General features: G+C 45.4%; 1 protein-coding gene across 1 annotated transcript in view; it reads left to right on the top strand.

The window, feature by feature from the left end:
• The first annotated feature begins 260 nt into the window (after positions 1 to 260).
• Positions 261 to 24,767, top strand: part of LOC126151026 (uncharacterized) — a 118,149-nt gene continuing 93,642 nt past the window's right edge. Inside the window, exons 1-2 of the mRNA XM_049915915.1 lie at positions 261 to 478; positions 22,952 to 23,149. Of these exons, the coding sequence (XP_049771872.1) occupies positions 415 to 478; positions 22,952 to 23,149 (262 nt within the window). The 5' untranslated portion in view covers positions 261 to 414. The remainder of the gene's footprint in view (positions 479 to 22,951; positions 23,150 to 24,767) is intronic.

Genomic DNA, 24,767 nt, shown 5'->3' with positions numbered 1-24,767 from the left:
TGTTTCATTAGGGCAGCGTCCACCCAATCAGGCAGTGCTGCAGAAGAATTTGTTGCAGCGGGCGGTACGGCGAGTCGGCGGCAGCAGCGGTGAGCGAAAGCCGCTATTAATCTGCCACCCTCACCCCCACCGCCGGCCTGGAATAACGCCGGCTGCGCCGACCCCGCCGGCCGGATCGCGTCGCGCATGCGCCGAGCGCCGAGCGCCGCGTCGCCAGCCGACGCCTTGTGGGGCGCGGCAGCGGGCAGTCGCGTCGCGACCGCCGAGCTGGGCGGACGTGTGTCGCACACCGCGCTGCTGAGTTCCGGGCTCGTGACGTGACGAGAAAAGCACGAGTCCTACTGCAGGTCCGCGTCGCGTCGCGTGGCGGGGACACAGTGAGTTGCGTGCAGTATTTCTCTCTACGTGCGCTGTATGCAGCCTGCCAGGGCGACGCGCCTGTCACGTGCTACCTTCCAACACACAGCCGTCCGAGAAGGTAACCGACGAGTACTGTCTTGGCATTTGTTTGGCAACTGAGACTTGCTGGGGTTTATTTGTCAGCATTCAGAAAAATGTATGATGGCAACCAGTGTCGTTGTTCTAAGAGCATGTTGTTAATTTGAAGGAAAATGTCTATCCTAATTTTAGACTGCCCTCTCCAGAAATACTCGTTATCTGTTGTAAATCTTTGGAAGAATGTGGTGAATTCTGAAAACTGTCACGTTGTAATAATTACTAGTGTCACACAAAGCCACAAATCTTCAGTGATACAATTCAGCGGTGTTGCCTGTCACAAATCAGAATGATGTTAGCCAGAAAACACAGTCACTCCTACGACAAAATCATTTCGCAAAGAAACAGCCTCAGTCTTTAAGATGTTTTGTCTTATTTGTTTTGTCGTGCGCATCAGGGACGTACCGTTGTGACTTGATGTTCAAACACTCTTGTCAGGTAAAACTACGCAATAAAATTTTCGAGAAACGTGTACCATGGAAGAAACAGCTATGATGAATAAAAGGACGAGCACTAGTCAGCTAGTTGACTGTATACGACGAAATGACGGCACATACCTGGGTTTTAATCCCTCAACTACTAATGTAACAGGGTTTATCAGTGTTAGACAGGCGACGATCGCTCCGCTACAAAAAAATTACGTCTGGCAGAAGGCCGCAACTTCTGTCGAAGGATCATCAGTGTCCTGAAACTTCGGGTTTTCTTGAGAGTCATTTTTGCACCAAACACTGATCACCTTACGCTCCACATTACCCTCTAAGGGGCAACCTCACAGAAAGCAGACTCCAGTACCCGTGCGGAACATCTCAGCTGCCGTTACTTCATACTGTGAGCAGGCGCTCCCAGAGTTCAGAGTATTCGAGATTTTTCGCCACCGCTCTGTACTTGCAGGTATAGAGTTACATGAAACGAAGAAGAATATTGTCAGAGGGATGGACATCATCATCAACAGGGTTCGGGTTTTGCTGTCCTAGTACGAGGATGATCCTCCGTGGAGCTCTTGTTGCATGTTCGAGCTCTTGCTATCGGACACCACTGAAGGCGGTATAACCGTTCATGCCACCCTAGAACAAGAACACAGTTTTCATCAATCCGTCGTTTGCGTAAAAAAGAAAAGGGAAAATGTATAGAGAGGCGCCACACACTATGACGGATTCAGAAAACAGAGATATTCATTAGACGCTCTCTAGAAATAAATTTATGCAAATTATTCTACAATACTGCTACATTCATTTGGTATCATGTTCGCCACGTCATTCGCAGCTTAAGGTTCTCCTTTCCCGACATGTTCTTTCAAGACATCCGCGCACGTTTTGCATGTTTAGCCAACAGTTTCTTGCTCCACTAACTTCATCTTTCTGATTTTTGTGACATAGTAGACAAAGGTCTTAGCGGAATGCTATGGGCTTATACGATGATAGTGTCTGGGCAACCACAATGACGCTGTGTGGTTGCACGATGATTGACACCGTGGCTCGTTACTGGCGCCGTATGCTCCCACGATGAATGGCCTTGTCCGACTGTAGTAATGTTGGCACCAACACAAGCACTGCGATTGAATATAACTCAACGAACAAGTTATTTTCTCCAAAGAACGCTGTTTATACCAGTAAATTGTCTTTTATTTATTACATTACGTCATCACATGTGTTGGCTTCTCTCATTATCAGATCCCGCCAAACTTAGAATCGGCAAAAAGAAATTGTGCGTGAGTTTCAGTTTTCCCAAACGGGATATCAGCTTCATCGTTACATCACACTTTGTTATAAGTCGCATTGCAACTGGCACTGACTTCCGCTTTACAAGTTCTAAGGTTTGTGGGATATGGGGATGGCAGTAGCCGATATATTCGTGACATAATATATTAATTTAAATGTGGTGTCACCGCCAGACACCAGACTTGCTAGGTGGTAGCTTTTAAATCGGCCGCGGCCCGCTAGTATACGACGGACCCGCGTGTCGCCACTGTCAGTAATTGCAGACCGAGCGCCACCACACGGCAGGTCTAGAGAGACGTACTAGCACTCGCCCCAGTTGTACAGCCGACGTTGCTAGCCATGGTTCACTGAGAATTACGCTCTCATTTGCAGAGACGATAGTTAACATAGCCTTCAGCTACAGTTGCTACGACCTAGCAAGGCGCCGTATTCAATTGCTATAATACTTCTGTATCATCAAGAGCAATGTTCTACAAATGTGGATTAAAGTTAAGTATTCCAGAAGCTACGTACTTTTCTTTATAGCATTCATTACGTAACCTGTTTCAGACCTCACGCCAGACTGCTTGAGTTAACGCGTGCATTTCGGCCTTCTCTAGCTATACAACATTAAAATTTGTGAAGTGGTACAGACAGGAAAGTGTAAGCTCAAAACGTACTCATTCTAGGAATTAATTCGCCGTACTAGTCATGCAAATTATTTGCAATAGTTCATGGCACTGTTGTATGTCTCATAAGAGAGAAGTAAGCTTGAAAGACGAGTCGCTTGATTGGTGAACGGCTTCTTTCTCAGAACGAGAGACAGAAAACGGCCTGCTAACTTCAGTGACAGGCTATAAGTGCATAAATGCGACTGGGCGTCATATCCTAAGAAATTTCTTCATAGCACATTCAATGTGAAAATTAGCGCATTTATTCAGGCTCAGGAAGAGAACAGAATCTGATTGCACACAGAGAATATAAACATTTGACATGGCCACTCAACCTCAATACGGGAGGTAACACATGGGCAACACTAGAAGTCGCACGAGTGCCGGTCGACGCAGCAGCCGCAGCGTTGCGTTTTTTATCTCAACGATTAACCACTGGCGGATTATCTGCTGCGCAAATGTAGGATACAAAAAGCTGCCAAATTTGTTTCGCATGGACTGATGCCAGAATAGGGATGAAGCATCCTGCTGTACGGGAAGCTTGAAACTGATGTATTTCAGCATCTTTGTAGTCGGAAGTTATTCACCGTCAAAACATCCTTAAAAGGTTGTGCCGGATTCCTATTTGACCTCGAGACTTCGCTTCGTCTATAGGCACATAGTCTTAACCTGATGGTATGTTTGATCAGAGTGGAGTCTCTGCATCTGTGTCACTTTCCCTTCTGGAGATATTTTCTACTGGATTTATTCTTAATCCTACGTTCATATAATTTCTTTATTCTGAACGTAGAACACACAGCAAACCATTTAATACTTACACCAAGGGATTACAAAGTATAGTAAGCAAATGGAATAAACTCTCTGTTTTGTCGTGTAGATTCCAGTTTCTTCAAGTCAGTCGATCATGAAGAGTCGTTACAAAGAAGCGTTTAGACATCTGCGACACACATTAAACAGATGCGGAAGTAAAATCCGATGCGTCCCAAAGAAATGTAACAGAACCTCCAAATTTCTTGGTGTGTATTCAAGGTGTATCAACGTCCTTGCATCAAACGTCTAGGTGTGATATATCACGTCATGGAAAACGATTTTTGTTAGAGACAAAATGTTCGCCGACGCATTTTGGCGACATTAAGAATTCGTCAGCCCTGGGAAGACGAAATTTCACTGTGTTAGCATGGTCAACTAATGAGTGGTACTGCATACATGACAAGGTGCCCATTGGAGACTGTTGACTAAGTCAGAGAATAAGGATTAGGTTTCCAGATATGTGAATGGCTCGAAGAATCTTTACATAATAGAACCAGGTGCGCTGTCCTTGGCGGCGACTTTTCATCGGATACTTGGGTATCGTCAGGAATGCCCCAGGGAAGAGTGACAGGACCGCTCTTATTTTCTGTATACATAAATGATCTGACGGATAGCGGAAGCAGCAATTTATAGCTGTTTGTGAATGACACTGTGGTGTAAGGGATGGTGTCGTCGCTGAGTTACTGTAGGAGTATGCAAGATAACTTGGACAGAATTTCTAGTTGGTATGATGAATGGCAGCTTGCTATAAATGTAGAAAATCTAAAGTGAATGGAAATCAGTGTGATAAACGATACTGCAACGTTCGAATACAGAATTAGTAAGTTGCTGCTTGACACAGTCACATCAATTAAATATCTAAGTGTAACGTTGGAAATGGATGAGCAATTCAGGTTGCTAGTGGTGAAGGCGAATGCTACGCTCCGTTTTATTGTAAGAATTTTGGAAAAGTGTAGCTTTCTCATAAAGAAGACTGCGTACAGATCGCAATAGCGTACGAGTGTTTGGTATCCGCACCAGGTAGGATTAAATGAAGACCTCGTAGCAATCCATAAGCGTGCTGCTAAATTTGCTACCGGTAGGTTCTGTCAGAACACAAGTATTACGCAGATGCTTCCTGAACTCAAATGTGAAAGCCTCTACGGAAGAACACTCTATTTCCACGAGGCACTGTGTTGGAAATTTAGAAGACCTGTATTTGATGCTGACTGCAGAGCGATTCTTCTGCCGCCATTGTACACGCAATGATCACGAAGATAAAATTCGGCTCTGACGGAGGTTTTCAAGTGTCTTTCTTTTTCTAATTCAATTTTCAAGCGAAACAAGAGAAGAAATTACTAGTAGTGCTACGTGGTACCATTAGGAATGCACGAAACGCTGGCATGTGGAGTGTGTACGCAGATACACCTCTTTCACGCACACTACTGGATTATAGGCAACACACAAGACACACACACACTGCAGGGTACCTACGGCCTCCTACCTCTTAGGGGAATAACCAATATAAAAGGACGTCTAGAAGAGACAGAAAATTACAGCAAACGTTTTGTCCCTAACAGAAGTCGTTACCCACGAGGTGATCTGTCGCTCCTAGACGTTTTAGGCTAGGGTCAGCAACATTATCATATTATTCGCTGAAGTAGCTGTTGCCTACAGGAAAAATATCGGTGTTAGACAGCTGCCAGAAAATGCACAAGGAAGATTTACACTATGCGCCAAGAACGACAGCTCTTTTTTTAATGTAGATAAATGCAAGATAGTGATTAAGACAAAGATAACGAACTGGGTGGTGTCCGAACACCCGACACAAGATTAGTGGCTGGGAGGGGGGGGGGGAGGGAGGATGGAGGGGACGTAGATTTGGAGTACGTCACAACCTTCAAATATTTTAGAGTAACACTAAAAAACAAAACTAAATAGGACAAACATGTAGAAATGAGGAGGAGGGAAAGCGGAAGGGAGACGTCAGTTTGTTGAATAGGTTCAGGAAAGTTTCAGACATGCAACCAATTCAGACATGCGCTACTGGGATTTTAAAACATCGGTATAGCCTTTATCGGGATGCTCGAGGAATTTAAATGACAATCTGTGGCAAAAGGGAGACGTTATTCTGCCGGATCTCTGTCGGATAAAGTTAAAGGACCGGTGTTGGATAAGTACTCTGCACTAGTTCTCCTGGCAAATTCTACATATCGCGTAGGGACCATTAAAGAAAGTTAAGTGAAATCAGGTCGTGAACAGAGAGAAAACCATTTTCCTTCGCTAAGTACGCGAAAGGCATCGAAACTAACTCACAGTACACTCCGCCACGCGCTCTACTATTGATTGCTGGATATATAGATTTAAATGTGGGACGCATGTGCATCAACCACATGCAGAACCTACGGTTTCCATCCTCTGTGTCTCTTAGTCCATTGTCGCTGAGTGGCAGCAAAGATCACACTTGTGTTACTAGCGGACAGCACTGGTCCAGGTGAGTAAGGAACGCGGTCCCCCAGCATCCCAGCCCGAGGGTCGGCCGTTCCACAACAGCTCCTGTCCCACGGTGCAGCTGCTGTTGCCACCCGTCTACGTGGTCGTATGTCACGTATTTGTCAAAGAGTGTGATGTGGTCCACCTCCGGTATTCCTGTAGGATAGTACACAACGATAAACATATTAAATCCGCGACTTTATTCACAGGGCGATCTTTGGCATACCTAAATGGAACCGCTCACTTCTCTTACCACCTGTTAGCTGTCAGAAATTGCACAGTACCACATCGATGGACCTACAGAGACCAGTTTATAATCTACAGACAGTCATCTCATTTACCTCCAATTCATTCGTAGCATCTGACTTATCGACATTCCACATGAGAACTTTTTACTGTTAGCTTACTTCTAACAGAACCATTAAAACACATATGTAGTAGGACGACAAACAGCCAACGATGAATTCCCAAGACATCGTTTAGCTGAGGACAGCTCGCCATGCTATCATGAACGAATTCCAGGTGACGCAGTAGCACTACACCTCCGGTCCACCTGCCGGCATCTTTGGGCGGCTCTCGGAAGCCTTCTGCAGAATGAATGATATCTAGCTTGCAACGAGGGCTTGCGCATGGCCCTTATCGAAAGTGAAAGCCATTCTGCTAGATCCAGATTTTACTACTCAAAGCACTCACAACATTAGGGGTTTTCCCATTTCTTTTATCGTACAGACGTTTACTGTGGCAGAAAAGATGATATCTCAAACACAGTCTGTTACCTTGGAGAGGGAACAATATTTGATTGATGAGTATATGTACATTAGACGCTATTTTTCGACACCACCTGAGGAGAACTCTGCTTCATTGTTGTCGCGGTTCATTTAGTTCACTCCGAACAGGCTGACCAATGTAGCGGGTGATATTACGTTCCCGGTATGTGTCACAGATTTAAAACGTTGGCTTTCAGTTAATATGGTGTGACAATCCGCAACACAAAAGACCAGTTTAACAGAAGATATCCGTAATTTGTAGAGTCCTTAAACGATCTACGGAATTTTCAATATTAGTGATGTATTGTTCGTAATTTTTGTAGCCCTGTTTTCCGTAGAAGAGAGCTGAAACGAGAGTGACAGTCGAGGAATTAGAGTGGTTGAGACCGGGAGGGTGACACAAATTGGACATAAAGAGTTTGAAGTTCGTTTGCCTGTTCTAGAGACCTTCAGTTACATTGATGTCAGGGTAGAGTATTCATTTATTGACATAACTGTTTAGAGTGACTGACTGTTCTACTAGGGTAACCTGGACTTTATGGAAATGCAGGCAAGTTCATTATCATCAGCGTAGAAAAATCCCAGTGATTTCTGTGTGATTGCACTTGTTTATCAATCTCACTTAGGAGATTTCTAGCGAACGGTCTTAATTTCCTGTCTGAAAAGATTACATTCGTCGTGTAACCGCAAACACCGAATGGACCGCTTAGCTTCTGAAGTTGCCTACTTTGGACTGCAGCGACGCGCGCTACATTTTAATTTTCATTGTATCTATTTCCTTGACAATTTTTGTGACTGACAAATAAGGCAGTAGCGGTAAGTTCTGTAGCGCGCTCTTGTTGATAATCATATGTATTGATCGCCGTCTAAAGTAGCTAAGTGATTGAAATAAGCACTTCGATGTGACAATTATTGCTTCTTTGATATTGAATGGACGCCCTCCACTTACGTTTGTTCTATGCATTCTTCTCAATATTCTGATGACTTCCTTTATTTTAATGTTCTCCAGGCTTCCTCTTCCCTCATCTTCTCTTTCTTGTGACCTTTCCTTCCATGACTCCTCTTCCCAAGCCATTTCTTCGCAATGTACGTCACACGAAAAATTGTTCCCTCAGTTTTATAATTTCTATTACTTTCCTTTCCTCTCCCCTTCTTAGAAGTACGTACTCAGACCTATTATATGCCTGTCTATTTCGGTTTCAAACCTTTTTTAGTCAGAAACACAGTCCAAATTCTCTCTTTTTCTCTTTATTATCCATTATTCATTTACACTCCAGACAAAACACTTGCGGAATACCTGTCTTCTATCAGAATTGTTTTTGCTGTCACTAAATCTTTCACTTCTTCAAATTGTCTTTGAAGTATCGATATTCTACTTCTTATTCCTCCACACATCTTCCACTTCCTGTCACTGAAGTTCCAGAATACGTACGTCATATCTTCTCAATTTTGTTCTAGTGGAAGCTTCATGGTTGGTGATTTCGACCAGTTTGGTCTTCACTACATTTACCCACACTTCTATGATTCTCCATAACTGTAATAGTAGTCTTTCCTCCTGTTCTTCCACACTGCTAATAATCTGCATGTTTAGCTATGTTTAACCTTTTGCTTCGTACTGTTACGCCTCTTGCTTTTTCTAACACATTGTACGTTAGTTTTGCAGCAGAAATATTGAAAAGCATTGGTTATGAACAAAAGCATTGTCTAACACCTCTTCCAGTAACTGTCCCATTCCTTTCGTCTTGACAGTCGTTACCTCCCCACTTCCTGCCTTGTGTAGAGTTCTTTTATCAGTCGTATGTCTTTCCACATTACAGGAACATGTTTCAAAAATTTCAGATGCCATTGACCAAGCAATAAAATAAATGTATGTACTGCTGTGAACTCCTGTCGTTCTTTCTCCTACCGTTATCAAACATGAAATGTCATCTCGCATTACTGCTCATTTTATGAACGCGAAGTTATCCTCCCCCACATTTACTCACATTTTCTGTCAAATACTTGTAATATAGCGTCTGAAACTAATCATCCTAAAAAGTTTAAGTTCTTTGACAGTGTGTTATGTAAAATATATTTGTTTCAGCTAAATGTTGAGCTTCAACGTTGACAGTATACAGGGTACATATTTAAAACGACAGGCTCTTAGAGGTTGCACGGTACAACAAGTATTTTTCTGTCAAGTCATATCTTGCTTTGAGAATTTTTGTAATCCGGTAAGGGGACTTTCCTCTGCATGAAAATTAATCAAACTAACAAAATCTGGAAGGTTGCCTAGGAGAATGGAAACACTTTTCGAATGTGTTTTCCTGTGAAGACGCTAACACAACACAGTTACTTAAATTGCAGTATAAATTCAAAAATTGACTTGTAAACAGGGGTTTCATCGGTCGGTCCTGTTCTGTCTAACACGGTCACAGACTACATGGGTATCGTTAATTCCTACTGACGCGGCTAATACCCGGCAACCTGATCCTCTTCTCATTCAAAAGGCGTTTTGTAAACAACGTTGCACATCTCTCGTCACACAAAAAAATTGCAGTCGAGTCAAATAGGGAATCGGGTAGGCCATGGCATAGGACCAGTCCACTTGTCCGGAGGAGCCGGTTCAAGAGGATGACGCAGAGGACGAGCCCCGTCATGTTGAACCATGTGCGCTGTCTCGTAACGAATCGCCCATCACTCAGTATTTCTGGAATTGCTCTGGCGAGGAAATTGTAATAATGCCTGTCATTTGATGGCCTGGGTAGGAGATATGGCCCAATTAAACAGTCAGCAACAACATCTGTCCTCACATTCACGTAGAACCACAAATGATGAATGCGAGTAAATGTGGCATGTGGATTATCATTATGCGAATTTTGGATGTTGAAGAACCCATCATGCCCGGACGTTGTTTCATCTGTAAACTGCACAAAGGATAGAAATGTGGGATGTATCTGACACTGCGAGAACAGTACTCTGACCGGACAATCATCTGGTTCCAGGTTGTGCACTCGCTGTAAGTGAGATGGGTTAACAACTGCTTTCTTACATTCTTCATTCCGTTATGTTATGCAGTATTGCACGAGTGCTGTGACCGATCCCGCTCTCTCCCGGATTGAAAACTCCTCACAGGTAGTTATGGCATTAGAGGAATATGTTTGTTTTGGTGTTTATAGGTTTAAATAATTTTCAACCCTGTATATGCTACGGATAACATTGGATGGCCTAGGTTTTGCTACACCTCCCGAGGCTTTTGGTACCTCATATGGCATTTTTTAGCAACAGTTGCAGTGAAATGAAAAATGTAATATGCTACGTCAATTGAGAAGAATACATACGCACATAGCATGAATTTCTACAAAACTTGCAATTCGAGCAACGTAAGATTCGACTGAATTGTCAGCGGCAGCTGGTCTTTTAAGAGTTTAGATACTCTTACCGTGGGGGTCTTAATATTTGGAAGTAAACATTCAGACCACAACAGGCTATCTTACACCATCGTGTCGGTAGGTTTACCACCTGGCGGCGATGCTGGCATGCATCAACGAGTGGCAGCGGCCAAGTGGGAATGGAAAACTTCCTGGTGCCTCAGCTCCATGACGGTAAGTCCCAAAAGGCCTACCAGAATAGAGGAAATAACAGAAATTTCCGAGCCCGTAACAGGAGAGGTCTACAATTTCCACTGGAGCTCTCTCTGGAGTCTGTTGCGTTCTGATTCCAAACTCGTGTTACAACTCCAGCGATCGTAAGCTCTGATATACGAGGGCGTTCTGAAAGGTAATACCTCGGAATACTTTTTGTGAAAAGTCTTAACTATTTTCAAACGAAGCAAACTTCATTAACATTCTAAATTTTACACTTAATGTCTACATGTTTAGTTCTCAACCTAGTCACCTCGATGACGAACGTACTTCTCCCGCCGAGTGACCAATTTTTTGATACTGTTGAATGTTTGACGTTTTTGACGAAGCCACAACCTCACCTCGGCTTACACCTTTTCATAGCTATGAAGTTGAGGTCGTCGAAGGTGTTCTTTTGTTCTTTAGCTTTTTGAAGCACATGTAAATCGTATGGGACCAAGACGGGACTCTATGAAGCATGGCCGATGACAGTGTAATCAAGGCACTGGATTGTTGCGGATGTCGCAGCGCTTGTGTGTGTGTCTGGCATTGTTATGCTGAGGGAGAGGACGCTGCACTCCTGGACGAACTGTTCGGATTCGAAACTCGATTACGGCACACTGTTTCTGACTCACCGACGTAGTTACGTTAAGCGTTAGATGCGACAATTCGGAGCGATTTAGCGGCACAGGATTGCAACTTGCGGTATCGAAGTGGGAAGGTCGACTGAGTAATAGGCATGACCCATAATACCTCAAACCAATATTGAGAACAGAATAAACATTTGGAGGAATTACTTTTCAACACGCCCTCGCGAATTATCGTTGCTCCGGATGACATAAGATATCAAGAATATTATCACGTTGACTTAAGTTTTATATGAAGATAGTAAATGTTCTCAAAAGAGCAGATACCATTGATGACCGTGCAGCGTCTCTATAGTAAATGATAATTAATTGAAACCCTCATCTGCCGACAGGTGTTGTTGATATACCTCGATGTAAGCAGGAAATCCCAGGTTCGAGTCCCGGTCGGGGCACATATTATCAGCTGTCCCCATCGAGATATACACTGGAAATTGAAATAAGAGCACCATGAATTCATTGTCCCAGGAAGGGGAAACTTTATTGACAAATTCCTGGGGTCAGATACATCACATGATCACACTGACAGAACCACAGGCACATAGACACAGGCAACAGAGCATGCACAATGTCGGCACTAGTACAGTGTATATCCACCTTTCGCAGCAATGCAGGCTGCTATTCTCCCATGGAGACGATCGTAGAGATGCTGGATGTAGTCCTGTGGAACTGCTTGCCATGCCATTTCCACCTGGCGCCTCAGTTGGACCAGCGTTCGTGCTGGACGTGCAGACCGCGTGAGACGATGCTTCATCCAGTCCCAAACATGCTCAATGGGGGACAGATCCGGAGATCTTGCTGGTCAGGGTAGTTGACTTACACCTTCTAGAGCACGTTGGGTGGCACGGGATACATGCGGACGTGCATTGTCCTGTTGGAACAGCAAGTTCCCTTGCCGGTCTAGGAATGGTAGAACGATGGGTTCGATGACGGTTTGGATGTACCGTGCACAATTCAGTGTCCCCTCGACGATCACCAGTGGTGTACGGCCAGTGTAGGAGATCGCTCCCCACACCATGATGCCGGGTGTTGGCCCGGTGTGCCTCGGTCGTATGCAGTCCGGATTGTGGCGCTCACCTCCACGGCGCCAATCACGCATACGACCATCATTGGCACCAAGGCAGAAGCGACTCTCATCGCTGAAGACGACACGTCTCCATTCGTCCCTCCATTCACGCCTGTCGCGACACCACTCGAGGCGGGCTGCACGATGTTGGGGCGTGAGCGGAAGACGGCCTAACGGTGTGCGGGACCGTAGCCCAGCTTCATGGAGACGGTTGCGAATGGTCCTCGCCGATACCCCAGGAGCAACAGTGTCCCTAATTTGCTGGGAAGTGGCGGTGCGGTCCCCTACGGCACTGCGTAGGATCCTACGGTCTTGGCGTGCATCCGTGCGTCGCTGCGGTCCGGTCCCACGTCGACGGGCACGTGCACCTTCCGCCGACCACTGGCGACAACATCGATGTACTGTGGAGACCTCACGCCCCACGTGTTGAGCAATTCGGCGGTACGTCCACCCGGCCTCCCGCATGCCCACTATACGCCCTCGCTCAAAGTCCGTCAACTGCACATACGGTTCACGTCCACGCTGTCGCGGCATGCTACCAGTGTTAAAGACTGCGATGGAGCTCCGTATGCCACGGCAAACTGGCTGCCACCGACGGCGGCGGTGCACAAATGCTGCGCAGCTAGCGCCATTCGACGGCCAACACCGCGGTTCCTGGTGTGTCCGCTGTGCCGTGCGTGTGATCATTGCTTGTACAGCCCTCTCGCAGTGTCCGGAGCAAGTATGGTGGGTCTGACACACCGGTGTCAATGTGTTCTTTTTTCCATTTCCAGGAGTGTATATCGTCAACACCTGTCGGCATCTGAAGGTTTCAATTAATTATTATTTAGACTTCAGTTTTGTTGCAGTAAAGTTCTTTGCAGGTTAACGCATTTCGTTCGTTAGGGTCAGCTGCGTTATCGGCATGTGTCGTACACTCCCAGTTCCTCGCCGAGAGCTGATTCGAAGTCCCTTACCCGAGTCTCGGTCGTCCGGTTAGTAAAGGTACTAAACGGGGGGTGAAGTCGTCTGCCGGTACCCTGCCTGGTACTCTCTTCGGACCTCAGGAAGCTCATTACCCACACTGAAACGAAGCTGACACAGACACAGACTCAGGTTGGTGTGGCCACTGCTCTCCGCAGGCAGCATGGCGTTGGTAGGTTGATTTGGGGGACCAAACAATGAGCTCGAAGGAAGTCGGCCGTGGACTTTCAAAGAGACCATCACGGCATTTGCCTAAAGCGATTTAAGGAAATGACGAAGACCTAATTCAGGATGGCCGGACGTCATTTCGAACCGTCGCCCTCCCGAAAACAAGGCCAGTGTGCTAACTAACCGCTGCGCCACCTCGCTCGGCTTACATGGCGCTGCAGTGCTGCGTCACCTGCGCTGCTGAGCCTCAGCTCGTTTTGCGTGTTCCCTGCAGTTTGGGCGAGTGTCCCTCATACCGCCTCTCTGCTGTTGTCGACCACACCCGGTATGAGGGCAATAAGCACGCCAAGTTTGGGCTACGGGCTGTCACTGCACTCTGTGTCAGCACAAAATTGCTTCCCAGAGACAGGAGTTTTGTGAGTTCAGTGGCCACCATTTCCTCACTTCCATTTCGACAGCGGAACAATCAGTCTTTCAAAGTTTTTTTTTTTTTTTTTTTTTTTGAGTCAGTGTCACACCTGAGCTATGTGCGTAACATTGCTGCCAACATATTCTGTTCAGTTGGTGGATCATGCGCCTTCATGGCCTTCATTTTTTAGTTATTCTGTCTGAATTTTAACAGTTTGACTCATTGTCTTTTATTTGTGTAATACGTATACTCTTCAGAGTTGTCGAATGGCTGAAGTAAAAGGGAGACTTCCATGTGGAATCTTCAGGCTGCAAGTAACGCTGTGCTGAATAAAGAAACAGGAATACTGCAAGCTGGGAAAACGTTTGTCGTATAGAGGTCGCCAATTTGAGTAGGAAACGTAAAATAGAATAAATGAATAATAGTGACAGGAATATAGAAGCTGACAGACGATTCACAACAAATCTTCGTTCACCAATGCGGAAATATATTTTCTTCTTAGGCGCAATGACATAAACCTGACAGGAATTGTATGAAACGATTTCCCACATAACGTTTTTGAAGGAAAGATCTGTACCGCTCGAAAGTCGTTGACTTTAGAGTTGAAAAGGTAAATACGTTCGAAATCAAAATTCTTCACTGTCTGTTCATTCAAGAGACACGAAAAAAATTACTTGTTTCCCAATCTGGAAAACAAAGATTAAATGAAATAGAATCCAATAGTGTTATTTCAAACAGTTTTACTATTAAAGGCTCTGTGTGTTAGTATTTAAATTCAGTTTATGACACGAAATATGGGAGGATCTTTGTTTTACACTAAGTTGTACTCATCCCGCTGGTTGGTGTTGAAAGCATTAGGAACACGTACTGGAAAATGCCCTCTTTCATTGGGTTGGATGGGACATTAACCATAAAAGCTAAAGTGGAATACTTACTTGTATTACATATTGTCTTTGCAGCTTCATACGTGGTCACAGGATGGGGAAACCACAAAACCAATTAATTAGGGTAGAGAATAATTGCGACATTCATCCTAAGCAACTCTAGCGACCTGTTTGAGTCTCATGCAAGTAGAGTACGATAAACAACATCCAGACCCCTGTAGTGAGTAATCTCCCGATCTGCCGATAAACCACCGTGACAGGAGTTACATCGAGTCCACGTTGGATCGAGTTGAGTGACTAAGAGCTGTTTTCAGAAAGTGACGGAATAATTTTAAACTTCCACAAAAAGTTTTATGCATTCGTCTACATCAGTTTTACTGTTCAAAATAATCTCCAATGGATAGTATACATCTATGCAAATGTTTTCTCGAATTACGGAAGCAGTTCTGGGGATCCGTCTTTGTGAGAGCTTTGGATCTCTCAAAGATGCGATTTAATCTTATCTGCACTTGTAAAACGGCAGTGTTTTAAGATTTTCTTTACTTATTCCCAAAAGAAAACATTCTTTGGGGCCCTGTCTGTCGAAAATGGAGGTTTCGGTGTCACTGAAGTGTTATAGATTATTGTGGAACAAAAGCCATGAATTCTTTCGCACCAAATTTGGGCATTTTCTTCTGACTTTTCACGCTAACGGAATTGGGCTCGTAAGTAACGCCCTTCATGCATCGTTCATTTTGTAAAAAAGAGCTCAATGTGCACTTAAATATCCAAATCAGTGAACACAGAAAGCGCAATTTTCAAATTTGAGCGCACTGCCAAGCTTTTGTAGGTCTTGGCGATCCAGAATGCTTCCTCTGGGCAGTAGAGTTTTGGGTTCGACGTCATAACCATAAACCTGTGTTTCATCACCGGTTACGACACGGTTAACTAGTTCTGCAGTGCTATTGACTTCGTCCCGTTGTTGATTTTTGATGGCCCTCCATCTTCCACCATAATCGAGTCCATCAACATGAGGTGGCAAATTTGAGGGAGCCAAGGATGTGGAAACGTGGGTTCTATTATGCTAAGACTGCTTGGTAGCTACAACGGGAAAATACAATTAATTGGCAGGAGTAAAAAATAAGAAAGTATTTATTACTTCACTTTGCTGTAGCGCAAGATCAGTTGGTTGACAGTTATAGAAGACGCGACTAGACTAAACGTCTATAGAATCTTGCAGTAACGAATTAAGCTCTCGTAATCTTGAATGTCGAATCCAGTGATTTATAAGATCAATTTGGAACGGAGCTACAAAAACTCGATGGCAGCAATGACTGAGCTGCAGACGATGATTTAACATCGGCGCCGGCTGACCACTGAGCGCGGCTACGAGCTGTAGACTGGCACAACTGCACCACTCTCCTGCTGCACATGAAGTGGTCCAGCGGCGCCTGGCTGTGCTGCGACTGCCTGTGTACTCTTTGGCTAACACAGCCGTTCTTCTGATCCGCTTATCGAGAGAATCGCAACTGGCGGATCGATCTCTCAGGCGGCGGTGTGATCGTATAACTGACGACATCACAATTTCCTCCCACTGCTTTTCTTCTAAATTCAACAATTTTGGAAGAAATTTTAGTGTCACACGTGTCATATCCAGATCGCCTGAAAAAAGACATGAGCCAACTGATATGCCAACACACTCATTGACATCACGGATTGTGCTTCAGCCACACTGTTCGTACTCATTTGTGTCACTTTTGCATGATTTCATCAGTTAACGATCCCCTGGGGTTTTCGGCACCTGATCCTCTTCAGCGTCCTCATAGCCTTCTTCGATATGCTCATAGCAGTCATAATCCCTTGTTACACTCATAACAGATGCACAAAACGCAGAATTCTACATTTTTAAAACTCTGATCCACTTTATATACACTCCTGGAAATGGAAAAAGAACACATTGACACCGGTGTGTCAGACCCACCATACTTGCTCCGGACACTGCGAGAGGGCTGTGCAAGCAATGATCACACGCACGGCACAGCGGACACACCAGGAACCGCGGTGTTGGCCGTCGAATGGCGCTAGCTGCGCAGCATTTGTGCACCGCCGCCGTCAGTGTCAGCCAGTTTGCCGTGGCATACGGAGCTCCATCGCAGTCTTTAACACTGGTAGCATGCCGCGACAGCGTGGACGTGAACCGTATGTGCAGTTGGCGGACTTTGAGCGAGGGCGTATAGTGGGCATGCGGGAGGCCGGGTGGACGTACCGCCGAATTGCTCAACACGTGGGGCGTGAGGTCTCCACAGTACATCGATGTTGTCGCCAGTGGTCGGCGGAAGGTGCACGTGCCCGTCGACCTAGGACCGGACCGCAGCGACGCACGGATGCACGCCAAGACCGTAGGATCCTACGCAGTGCCGTAGGGGACCGCACCGCCACTTCCCAGCAAATTAGGGACACTGTTGCTCCTGGGGTATCGGCGAGGACCATTCGCAACCGTCTCCATGAAGCTGGGCTACGGTCCCGCACACCGTTAGGCCGTCTTCCGCTCACGCCCCAACATCGTGCAGCCCGCCTCGAGTGGTGTCGCGACAGGCGTGAATGGAGGGACGAACGGAGACGTGTCGTCTTCAGCGATGAGAGTCGCTTCTGCCTTGGTGCCAATGATGGTCGTATGCGTGTTTGGCGCCGTGGAGGTGAGCGCCACAATCAGGACTGCATACGACCGAGGCACACAGGGCCAACACCCGGCATCATGGTGTGGGGAGCGATCTCCTACACTGGCCGTACACCACTGGTGATCGTCGAGGGGACACTGAATAGTGCACGGTACATCCAAACCGTCATCGAACCCATCGTTCTACCATTCCTAGACCGGCAAGGGAACTTTCTGTTCCAACAGGACAATGCACGTCCGCATATATCCCGTGCCACCCAACGTGCTCTAGAAGGTGTAAGTCAACTACCCTGGCCAGCAAGATCTCCGGATCTGTCCCCCATTGAGCATGTTTGGGACTGGATGAAGCGTCGTCTCACGCGGTCTGCACGTCCAGCACGAACGCTGGTCCAACTGAGGCGCCAGGTGGAAATGGCATGGCAAGCCGTTTCACAGGACTACATCCAGCATCTCTACGATCGTCTCCATGGGAGAATAGCAGCCTGGATTGCTGCGAAAGGTGGATATACACTGTACTAGTGCCGACATTGTGCATGCTCTGTTGCCTGTGTCTAAGTTCCTGTGGTTCTGTCAGTGTGATCATGTGATGTATCCGACCCCAGGAATGTGTCAATAAAGTTTCCCCTTCCTGGGACAATGAATTCACGGTGTTCTTATTTCAATTACCAGGAGTGTAGTTCTATTCTCTCCATTGTTACAATAGCGCCCCCCGCCCCTCTTTCCGTGCAGGGAGGGGCAGCTAAGAGCGAGGATGGTATGAGTGGTTGGTGGCGGCGAGGGGATAGCCCAGGATGCTCCAGCGAAAGCCGGCTGCAAAGTTAACAGGTTCTTTATTGAATCATCTGAGCTGCGTTATACGTTGGGTCGGTGATCAGTGGCCAGCCGGCCCCTGAATGCTGCTGGGCTGACCACTTGCACGCCTTGCATTGCCGACTCGGAGTCCCCACCGCATGCTGGAGGTCTCGTTACCTTGCAGTGAAACGTTCGCTCCAGCGGGACCTGCTGCGCCACATCGGCTGTGTCGCAGCTCGGAAAAACATTCTGTTACCAAGCTGGCTTCACTACACAGCTCAGGTTCACACTGTTATGCCTATACACAGTCGGTGCGCTGCAATGTAAATGGCCGCCGGTACTACGAAAACGCATGTAACCTACTTGACAGCTGACAACACGCTAAGTATCTGATACCAGTAACACCGCACAATGGATTCATTGAAAAATGGAACTCTCATGTGTAACGTAGCTTCAGTCGTCTGATTAGTTTACAATTCAATTAGTCTGTCAGATACTTGATATTAAGCTTGCAAGATCTTCATGTCTGAAGGTAGAAAGTCTGGAAATCGTGTTTAAATCGGTAAGTGCCGTCATTATCAGTAACTGCGTGAGTACAGTCTGGGGAATTTGCACTCTGTATTAAGGAAAAAAATCAAGGTCTTCACGCTTCTAAAAGTTTATGACGTCGTATCCGCTGAACTTCGTGTTGTGCGACGACATAATTTTGCAGGTGTCTATTATTGAACTATGTGAAATAAAAGCGTCTTAACTTGTGATCGGTTTGCGTTAGGACGTTCAAACGGCACGGTTGGCTGCGGAGCAACACGGGAGTTAGTACGCTAATGTATGGTTTGGTTTTGCGAAGAAGACTACTTTCATTTGGATAGATTCGTTAATAAGCAAAACTGGCGCATTTGAGAGTCTAAGAACAGCATTTCACGATCGAGATGTCTCTTCACCCTCAACGGGTGACTGTGTGGTGTGCAATGTCCAGTCACCGAGTAATCGGTGCTATATTCCTCGATGGCGCAGTGACTACCGAACGGTACGTCAATGTTTTGGAAAAGTGATTTCATTCCCACTATCCAAACTGAACCTGATTACGACATGTGGTTGACGCAAGATGGAGTTCGACCACACTGGAGCAGGAGAGTGTTTGATATCCTGGAGGAGCATTTCGGGACCGCATTCTGGCTCTGGGGTACCTTGAGGCCACTGGCATGGGACTCGATTGGTCACCATATTCTCCGAATCTGAACACATGAGACTTCTTTTTGTGAGGCTATATTAAAGACAAGGTGTACAGCAATAACCCCGAAACCGTTACTGAGCTGAAAATAGTCATTCAGGAGGACATCGACAGCACCGATGTTCCGACACTTCAGCGGGTCATGCAGAATTTCGCTATTCGTCTGTTCCACATCATCGCCAATGGTGGGAGGCACATCAACACAGAATGGTTGCTGTCTCAACACCATCAACATTTGTCTTCAGCCACGGTCTCAAACAATGCCATCATATGACAAAATTGCACTAAATCCTAATATCTGTAGAGATGTTTACGTGTTGAATAAAGTGTATGGACGCTGTACTTTGTAACAAATTTATGTTTTTATCAAATATTTCAATAACCGTCACCCTATACTTTCAGTGGTGTGTGTGGATACTGCCTAAAAATGTGTTGCTACCATAGTTGGTAGTAAAGAAGTAATAAGATAAAACCTCATTGCTGATTCTGTATGAACTGCGAAAATGTAGTAACTGATAAACTTTTCGTGTCCTTAATTTGTGGAAGGAGTCAGCAAGAAAAGTTTTCGAAAATATTGCAGATTAATCGTATAGTGTTTTGGAAATGGATAACCGCTCGTATTTTCAAATGCTTTCTACACCATGATTTATGCTGTTTAAAGACATATAAACAGTTTCCTACTGTAATATTTGACTTACTGTGTTAAGCCTGTAATGCTAGATTATTCCTCTAAATGAGCCTATGACAGCGCTTCAAATTTTCAGATTCGATCAGTAACTAAATGTAAAGTAGCCTCGTACTGAGGAGTGACCGAAAAGACTTTCAAAAGAATACCTGTTTACTCACAAAACCAAAACTCATTTACAATGTCCTTGGGAATACTACTCAGTTAAACACAACAGAAATGTCTCTCCTACGACGCTGTATGAGTTGTGCCTACACGACGAATCTTAGAGTCGTGGTAGGGGAGCTACATGAAGACCTGGGACGTCACTGGGCTGTCTCTTCTGGCTTGGAGCGCTAAACTGAACTGCTGATACTGCCGACTTGAGGCGTAGCGCGTTACTGACTTTTCGTGTTTCCGCGCCCATATCAGGGGGGGGGGAGGGGGGCTGTTAGTGGTATCGGCAATCCGCTCTTCAGCCAGTTGATAAAATGAAATTAAATGAGACGAAAACAAGAAACATATAGCGAAGATATTTATATTGAATGTAACACTTTTTAAACAATGAAAATGAAATGGAAGTTTGTAAATACATGTCAGATGACTTCTCTCACTGGTAGTTGAAAAGCGTGATAATAATGGCAAAGGCAAAAAGGAAACACAATAAGCGCACATTTAAAACACGTTGCCCAGACATTGGTTACAAAACGAAGCACTTTCCTGTCACTAGAAACAGGAAGGACTTGCCACTGGATAGGTAATTAGTTGGTGAAGGAGAAGAGGTTGGACGGTGAGAGGGGTAGGAATGTGATGGTATAAGGATGGAGGACTACTGCATAGCAGCAATGGAGCTGTTGGGAGCAGAGGGGGCATCTGGTGACACTAAAAGTTGTTGGGGTCTGGGGTGGGCAAAGAAAGGTAGATGCGGAGAAAAGAGTAAGGAAATGTGGGAAGGGGTGTGAGAGTAAGTCCTCATAAGGCGTATTGGGTGGGATGGACCTATAGCTGACAGAGTTAATGATGGTCGAAGTTTTGATGGAGAGCATGTGGGGGATACGTAAGTGGAGGGTTTGCGGAATGCGTCGGTAATGGCGGGGCAGCATATCAGGAGCGGAAAGTAGAGGAGAAACGATAGAATTATTGGAGTCTAGTTCGCGGATGATCTAGATCGTTCGGAGGTGTTCAGTGTGAGTGAGGAGAGGTGGGAATTCGATGAGTTGGTAAAGGATCCTTGTGGGAGGTGGTAAACGAATGCGGAAGGAAGGGTGGTGTGCATGGATTTCCAAAATCTGGTTCGGCGGAAGTCTAAAGTCAGGGGCGGATGTAACTTAGCGTGGCGCTAGGAGGGCACGTGACCTGGCGTAGTATAATAGTGCCCTCCCGACAACGCTTTCTTCTGTGACAGCCGTAGATCGCACAAAGAAAATATCTCGGTGATTATGGCGGCTGTGCAGGGGCCTACTCTGTAGGAATCAGCATGGGTTTCGAAAAAGACGGTCATGTGAAACCCAGCTCGCGCTATTCGTCCACGAGACTCAGAGGGCCATAGACACGGGTTCACAGGTAGATGCTGTGTTTTTTGACTTCCGCAAGGCGTTCGATACAGTTCCCCACAGTCGTTTAATGAACAAAGTAAGAGCATATGGACTATCAGACCAATTGTGTGATTGGATTGAGGAGTTCCTAGATAACAGGACGCAGCATGTCATTCTCAATGGAGAGAAGTCTTCCGAAGTAAAAGTGATTTCAGGTGTGCCGCAGGGGAGTGTCATAAGACCGTTGCTATTCACAATATACATAAATGACCTTGTGGATGACATCGGAAGTTCACTGAGGCTTTTTGCAGATGATGCTGTGGTGTATGGTGAGGTTGTAACAATGGAAAATTGTACTGAAATGCAGGAGGATCTGCAGCGAATTGACGCATGGTGCAGGGAATGTCAATTGAATCTCAATGTAGACAAGTGTAATGTGTTGCGAATACACAGAAAGATAGATCCTTTATCATTTAGCTACAAAATAGCAGGTCAGCAACTGGAAGCAGTTAATACCATAAATTATCTGGGAGTACGCATTAGGAGTGATTTAAAATGGAATGATCATATAAAGTTGATCGTCGGTAAAGCAGATGCCAGACTGAGATTCATTGGAAGAATCCTAAGGAAATGCAATCCGAAAACAAAGGAAGTAGGATACAGTACGCTTGTTCGGCCACTGCTTGAATACTGCTCAGCAGTGCCGGATCCGTACCAGATAGGGTTGATAGAAGATATAGAGAAGATCCAACGGAGAGCAGCGCGCTTCGTTACAGGATCATTAGTAATCGCGAAAGCGTTACGGAGATGATAGATAAACTCCAGTGGAAGACTCTGCAGGAGAGACGCTCAGTAGCTCGGTACGGGCTTTTGTCAAAGTTTCGAGAACATACCTTCACCGAAGAGTCAAGCAGTATATTGCTCCCTCCTACGTATATCTCGCGAAGAGACCATGAGGATAAAATCAGAGAGATTAGAGCCCACACAGAGGCATACCGACAATCCTTCTTTCCACGAACAATACGAGACTAGAATAGAAGGGAGAACCGATAGAGGTACTCAAGGTACCCTCCGCCACACACCGTCAGATGGCTTGCGGAGTATGGATGTAGATGTAGATGTAGATGTAGACGAAACGACTTCCAGGCGGATACAGCAATATGAAATACGGGAAATAAAATTTCTGTCCTGTCTGGAAGCTGTTAGATGGCATATGCAAATAGAACCGGTTTTTTTGTAGCTGGTTACTAATATAGATGGCTACACTGTACGAACATATTTACCAACACAGCAATGAAAAAAATCACATCAGTGGGACTAATGCTACACTGGAAATTACAAAATTACCGTTGGTTTCTGGCGACACCTCGTGTGTTCTCCGGCCGAGTGAGACGGTAAGGCAGGTTTGTGTGTGTTGTCGGGCAGGTGGGCGTGGGCGCCGCCGGAGCCCAGTAGCCGGCGGGCCATGCCGGAGCGCCGCCGCCGCTGACGCCGCCTTGGCTACGGACGGCGCGCGACATGTCGCCATGAGGCGACGGACCCCACAGCGACGCCATGCCGCCATGAGGCCGCTGCCGCTGCCGCTGCTGCTGTTGCTGCCGCTGCCTCTCCTGCTGCTGCCATGTGAGTACTGTCTCCCGTGCCTGGTCGGAGAAAGTTTCTGTCATGTAATTGCGTCCTTGTCAATGACATTAGATGATGTCCGTACAATTTTCTTGGGTCACGATGCATGTTAAAAACCGGGTCGCACCTCAGCTACTGTGTTTCTTCCCAATGCTCTTGCCACGAGGTATGCAGTGAGGACGAAATATAGCATGCACGTAAAAAGGCCACATACACCGTAAGACAACCCATCTAACATGGATAATATAACGTAAGTGAGGTTGTCCATCTTCGGGCGCAGAAAATATTTTTCACAGCAGTCTTATTTCCCCAAATCAGTACACACAGATAAAAAAAAATAGCAACACCAAAAATAAATAATACAGATTAACTAAATATCGGAAACACATTTGTCTAGGTAACATATTTAAGCGGAGATTGTACCGTCCTAGGGGGCAGTTTATAAAAAAAAATGTTTTGCTTATAAACATTTCTTGAAGTGTATTTTACTAGAGAAATATGTTTTGTCAGGGCATTTTAGCCGTTAAAGACTTTAAATATTCATTTACTTTAAGGGCAGCACACGTTGCCAAGCCCTCCTTTTGCCTTCTGTTAACTTCTTGAACTTCAAAAACCTAATTTGCTGATTTCTGAAAATATTTTGTGCTCACAGTTGGCTGCCCTGTTCGTGCGCTACATTTACTTGTTCCTAGTCCTTGAAGAACAGAAATGAACCATTTAACAGTGACATGTGATCTAGAATTCCAAAAACAGTATTTGCTGGTAATGATACATAGAATTTGCTTGTTTATATGCAGTTCTTTCATTTACTTATGACAATGTGGGGAAAGTTAGGGTGCTTTAAAAGTTAGGCATGCAACCTGGGGAAAATATGGTGCTGGCATGTTCCGAATTAGAAGCTGTCCGTGTGACGAAAGCAGATTATGAAGTGACTATGACAGCTCGGAAGCCAAGAATGCACTTATGGAATGCTAAGAGTGCCAGGGAGGATGAAGAAATTGCAGATGACGCAGGATATGGTGCACGGATGTCTAAGGTCAGTAACAAACTATGTTCATTCTTAAAGCCGAATTCCTGAAATTTTATATTTTAATGATTAGGTACATATTTTCAGGAACTTACCATCATAGATCAGTGAATCTTACACAACTTACAGAAACTGGGCTGAAAATCGATGTTGCAATTTTAAAAGAATTTCAGTTTAATATTATAGAAATTATCATTTAATATATCTTAACTGTGTGGAAAAATTTTAGAAATTGCAAAACGTTCCCTAAAAATAAATAATGAAAGCTACTTATCTACAAAAATTGGTGAATGGAGAGAGACTCTTCCTACATCAGCTTTTGTATCCCGACTGGGAGGCGGCGCGTGGGTAGGAACGGGAAAAGGTAATACAAGTCGGTATTGCAAGAACGTGGTTTACTGGTGCAAAAACAAGGTGATAAACGATAACATAACTTTGTAAGTAGGTACGATGCTGAAGCGAAGTGTCCTGGCTGGCTGCACCTGATCAAACGGCTGAAGCAGTCGCGGAGGTCGTAGACCTCGACAGCACCGGCTAGAGGGCGCTGTCGTCCGTGTCTCTCGTAATGCCAACTTGAGAAACTATTCCGTG

This window comes from Schistocerca cancellata, chromosome 2 (assembly GCF_023864275.1).
Source record: "Schistocerca cancellata isolate TAMUIC-IGC-003103 chromosome 2, iqSchCanc2.1, whole genome shotgun sequence".
Classification (NCBI taxonomy): domain Eukaryota; kingdom Metazoa; phylum Arthropoda; class Insecta; order Orthoptera; family Acrididae; genus Schistocerca; species Schistocerca cancellata.
The sequence above is the reverse complement of the archived record's forward strand: the minus strand, read 5'-3'. Positions and strand labels throughout refer to the sequence as shown.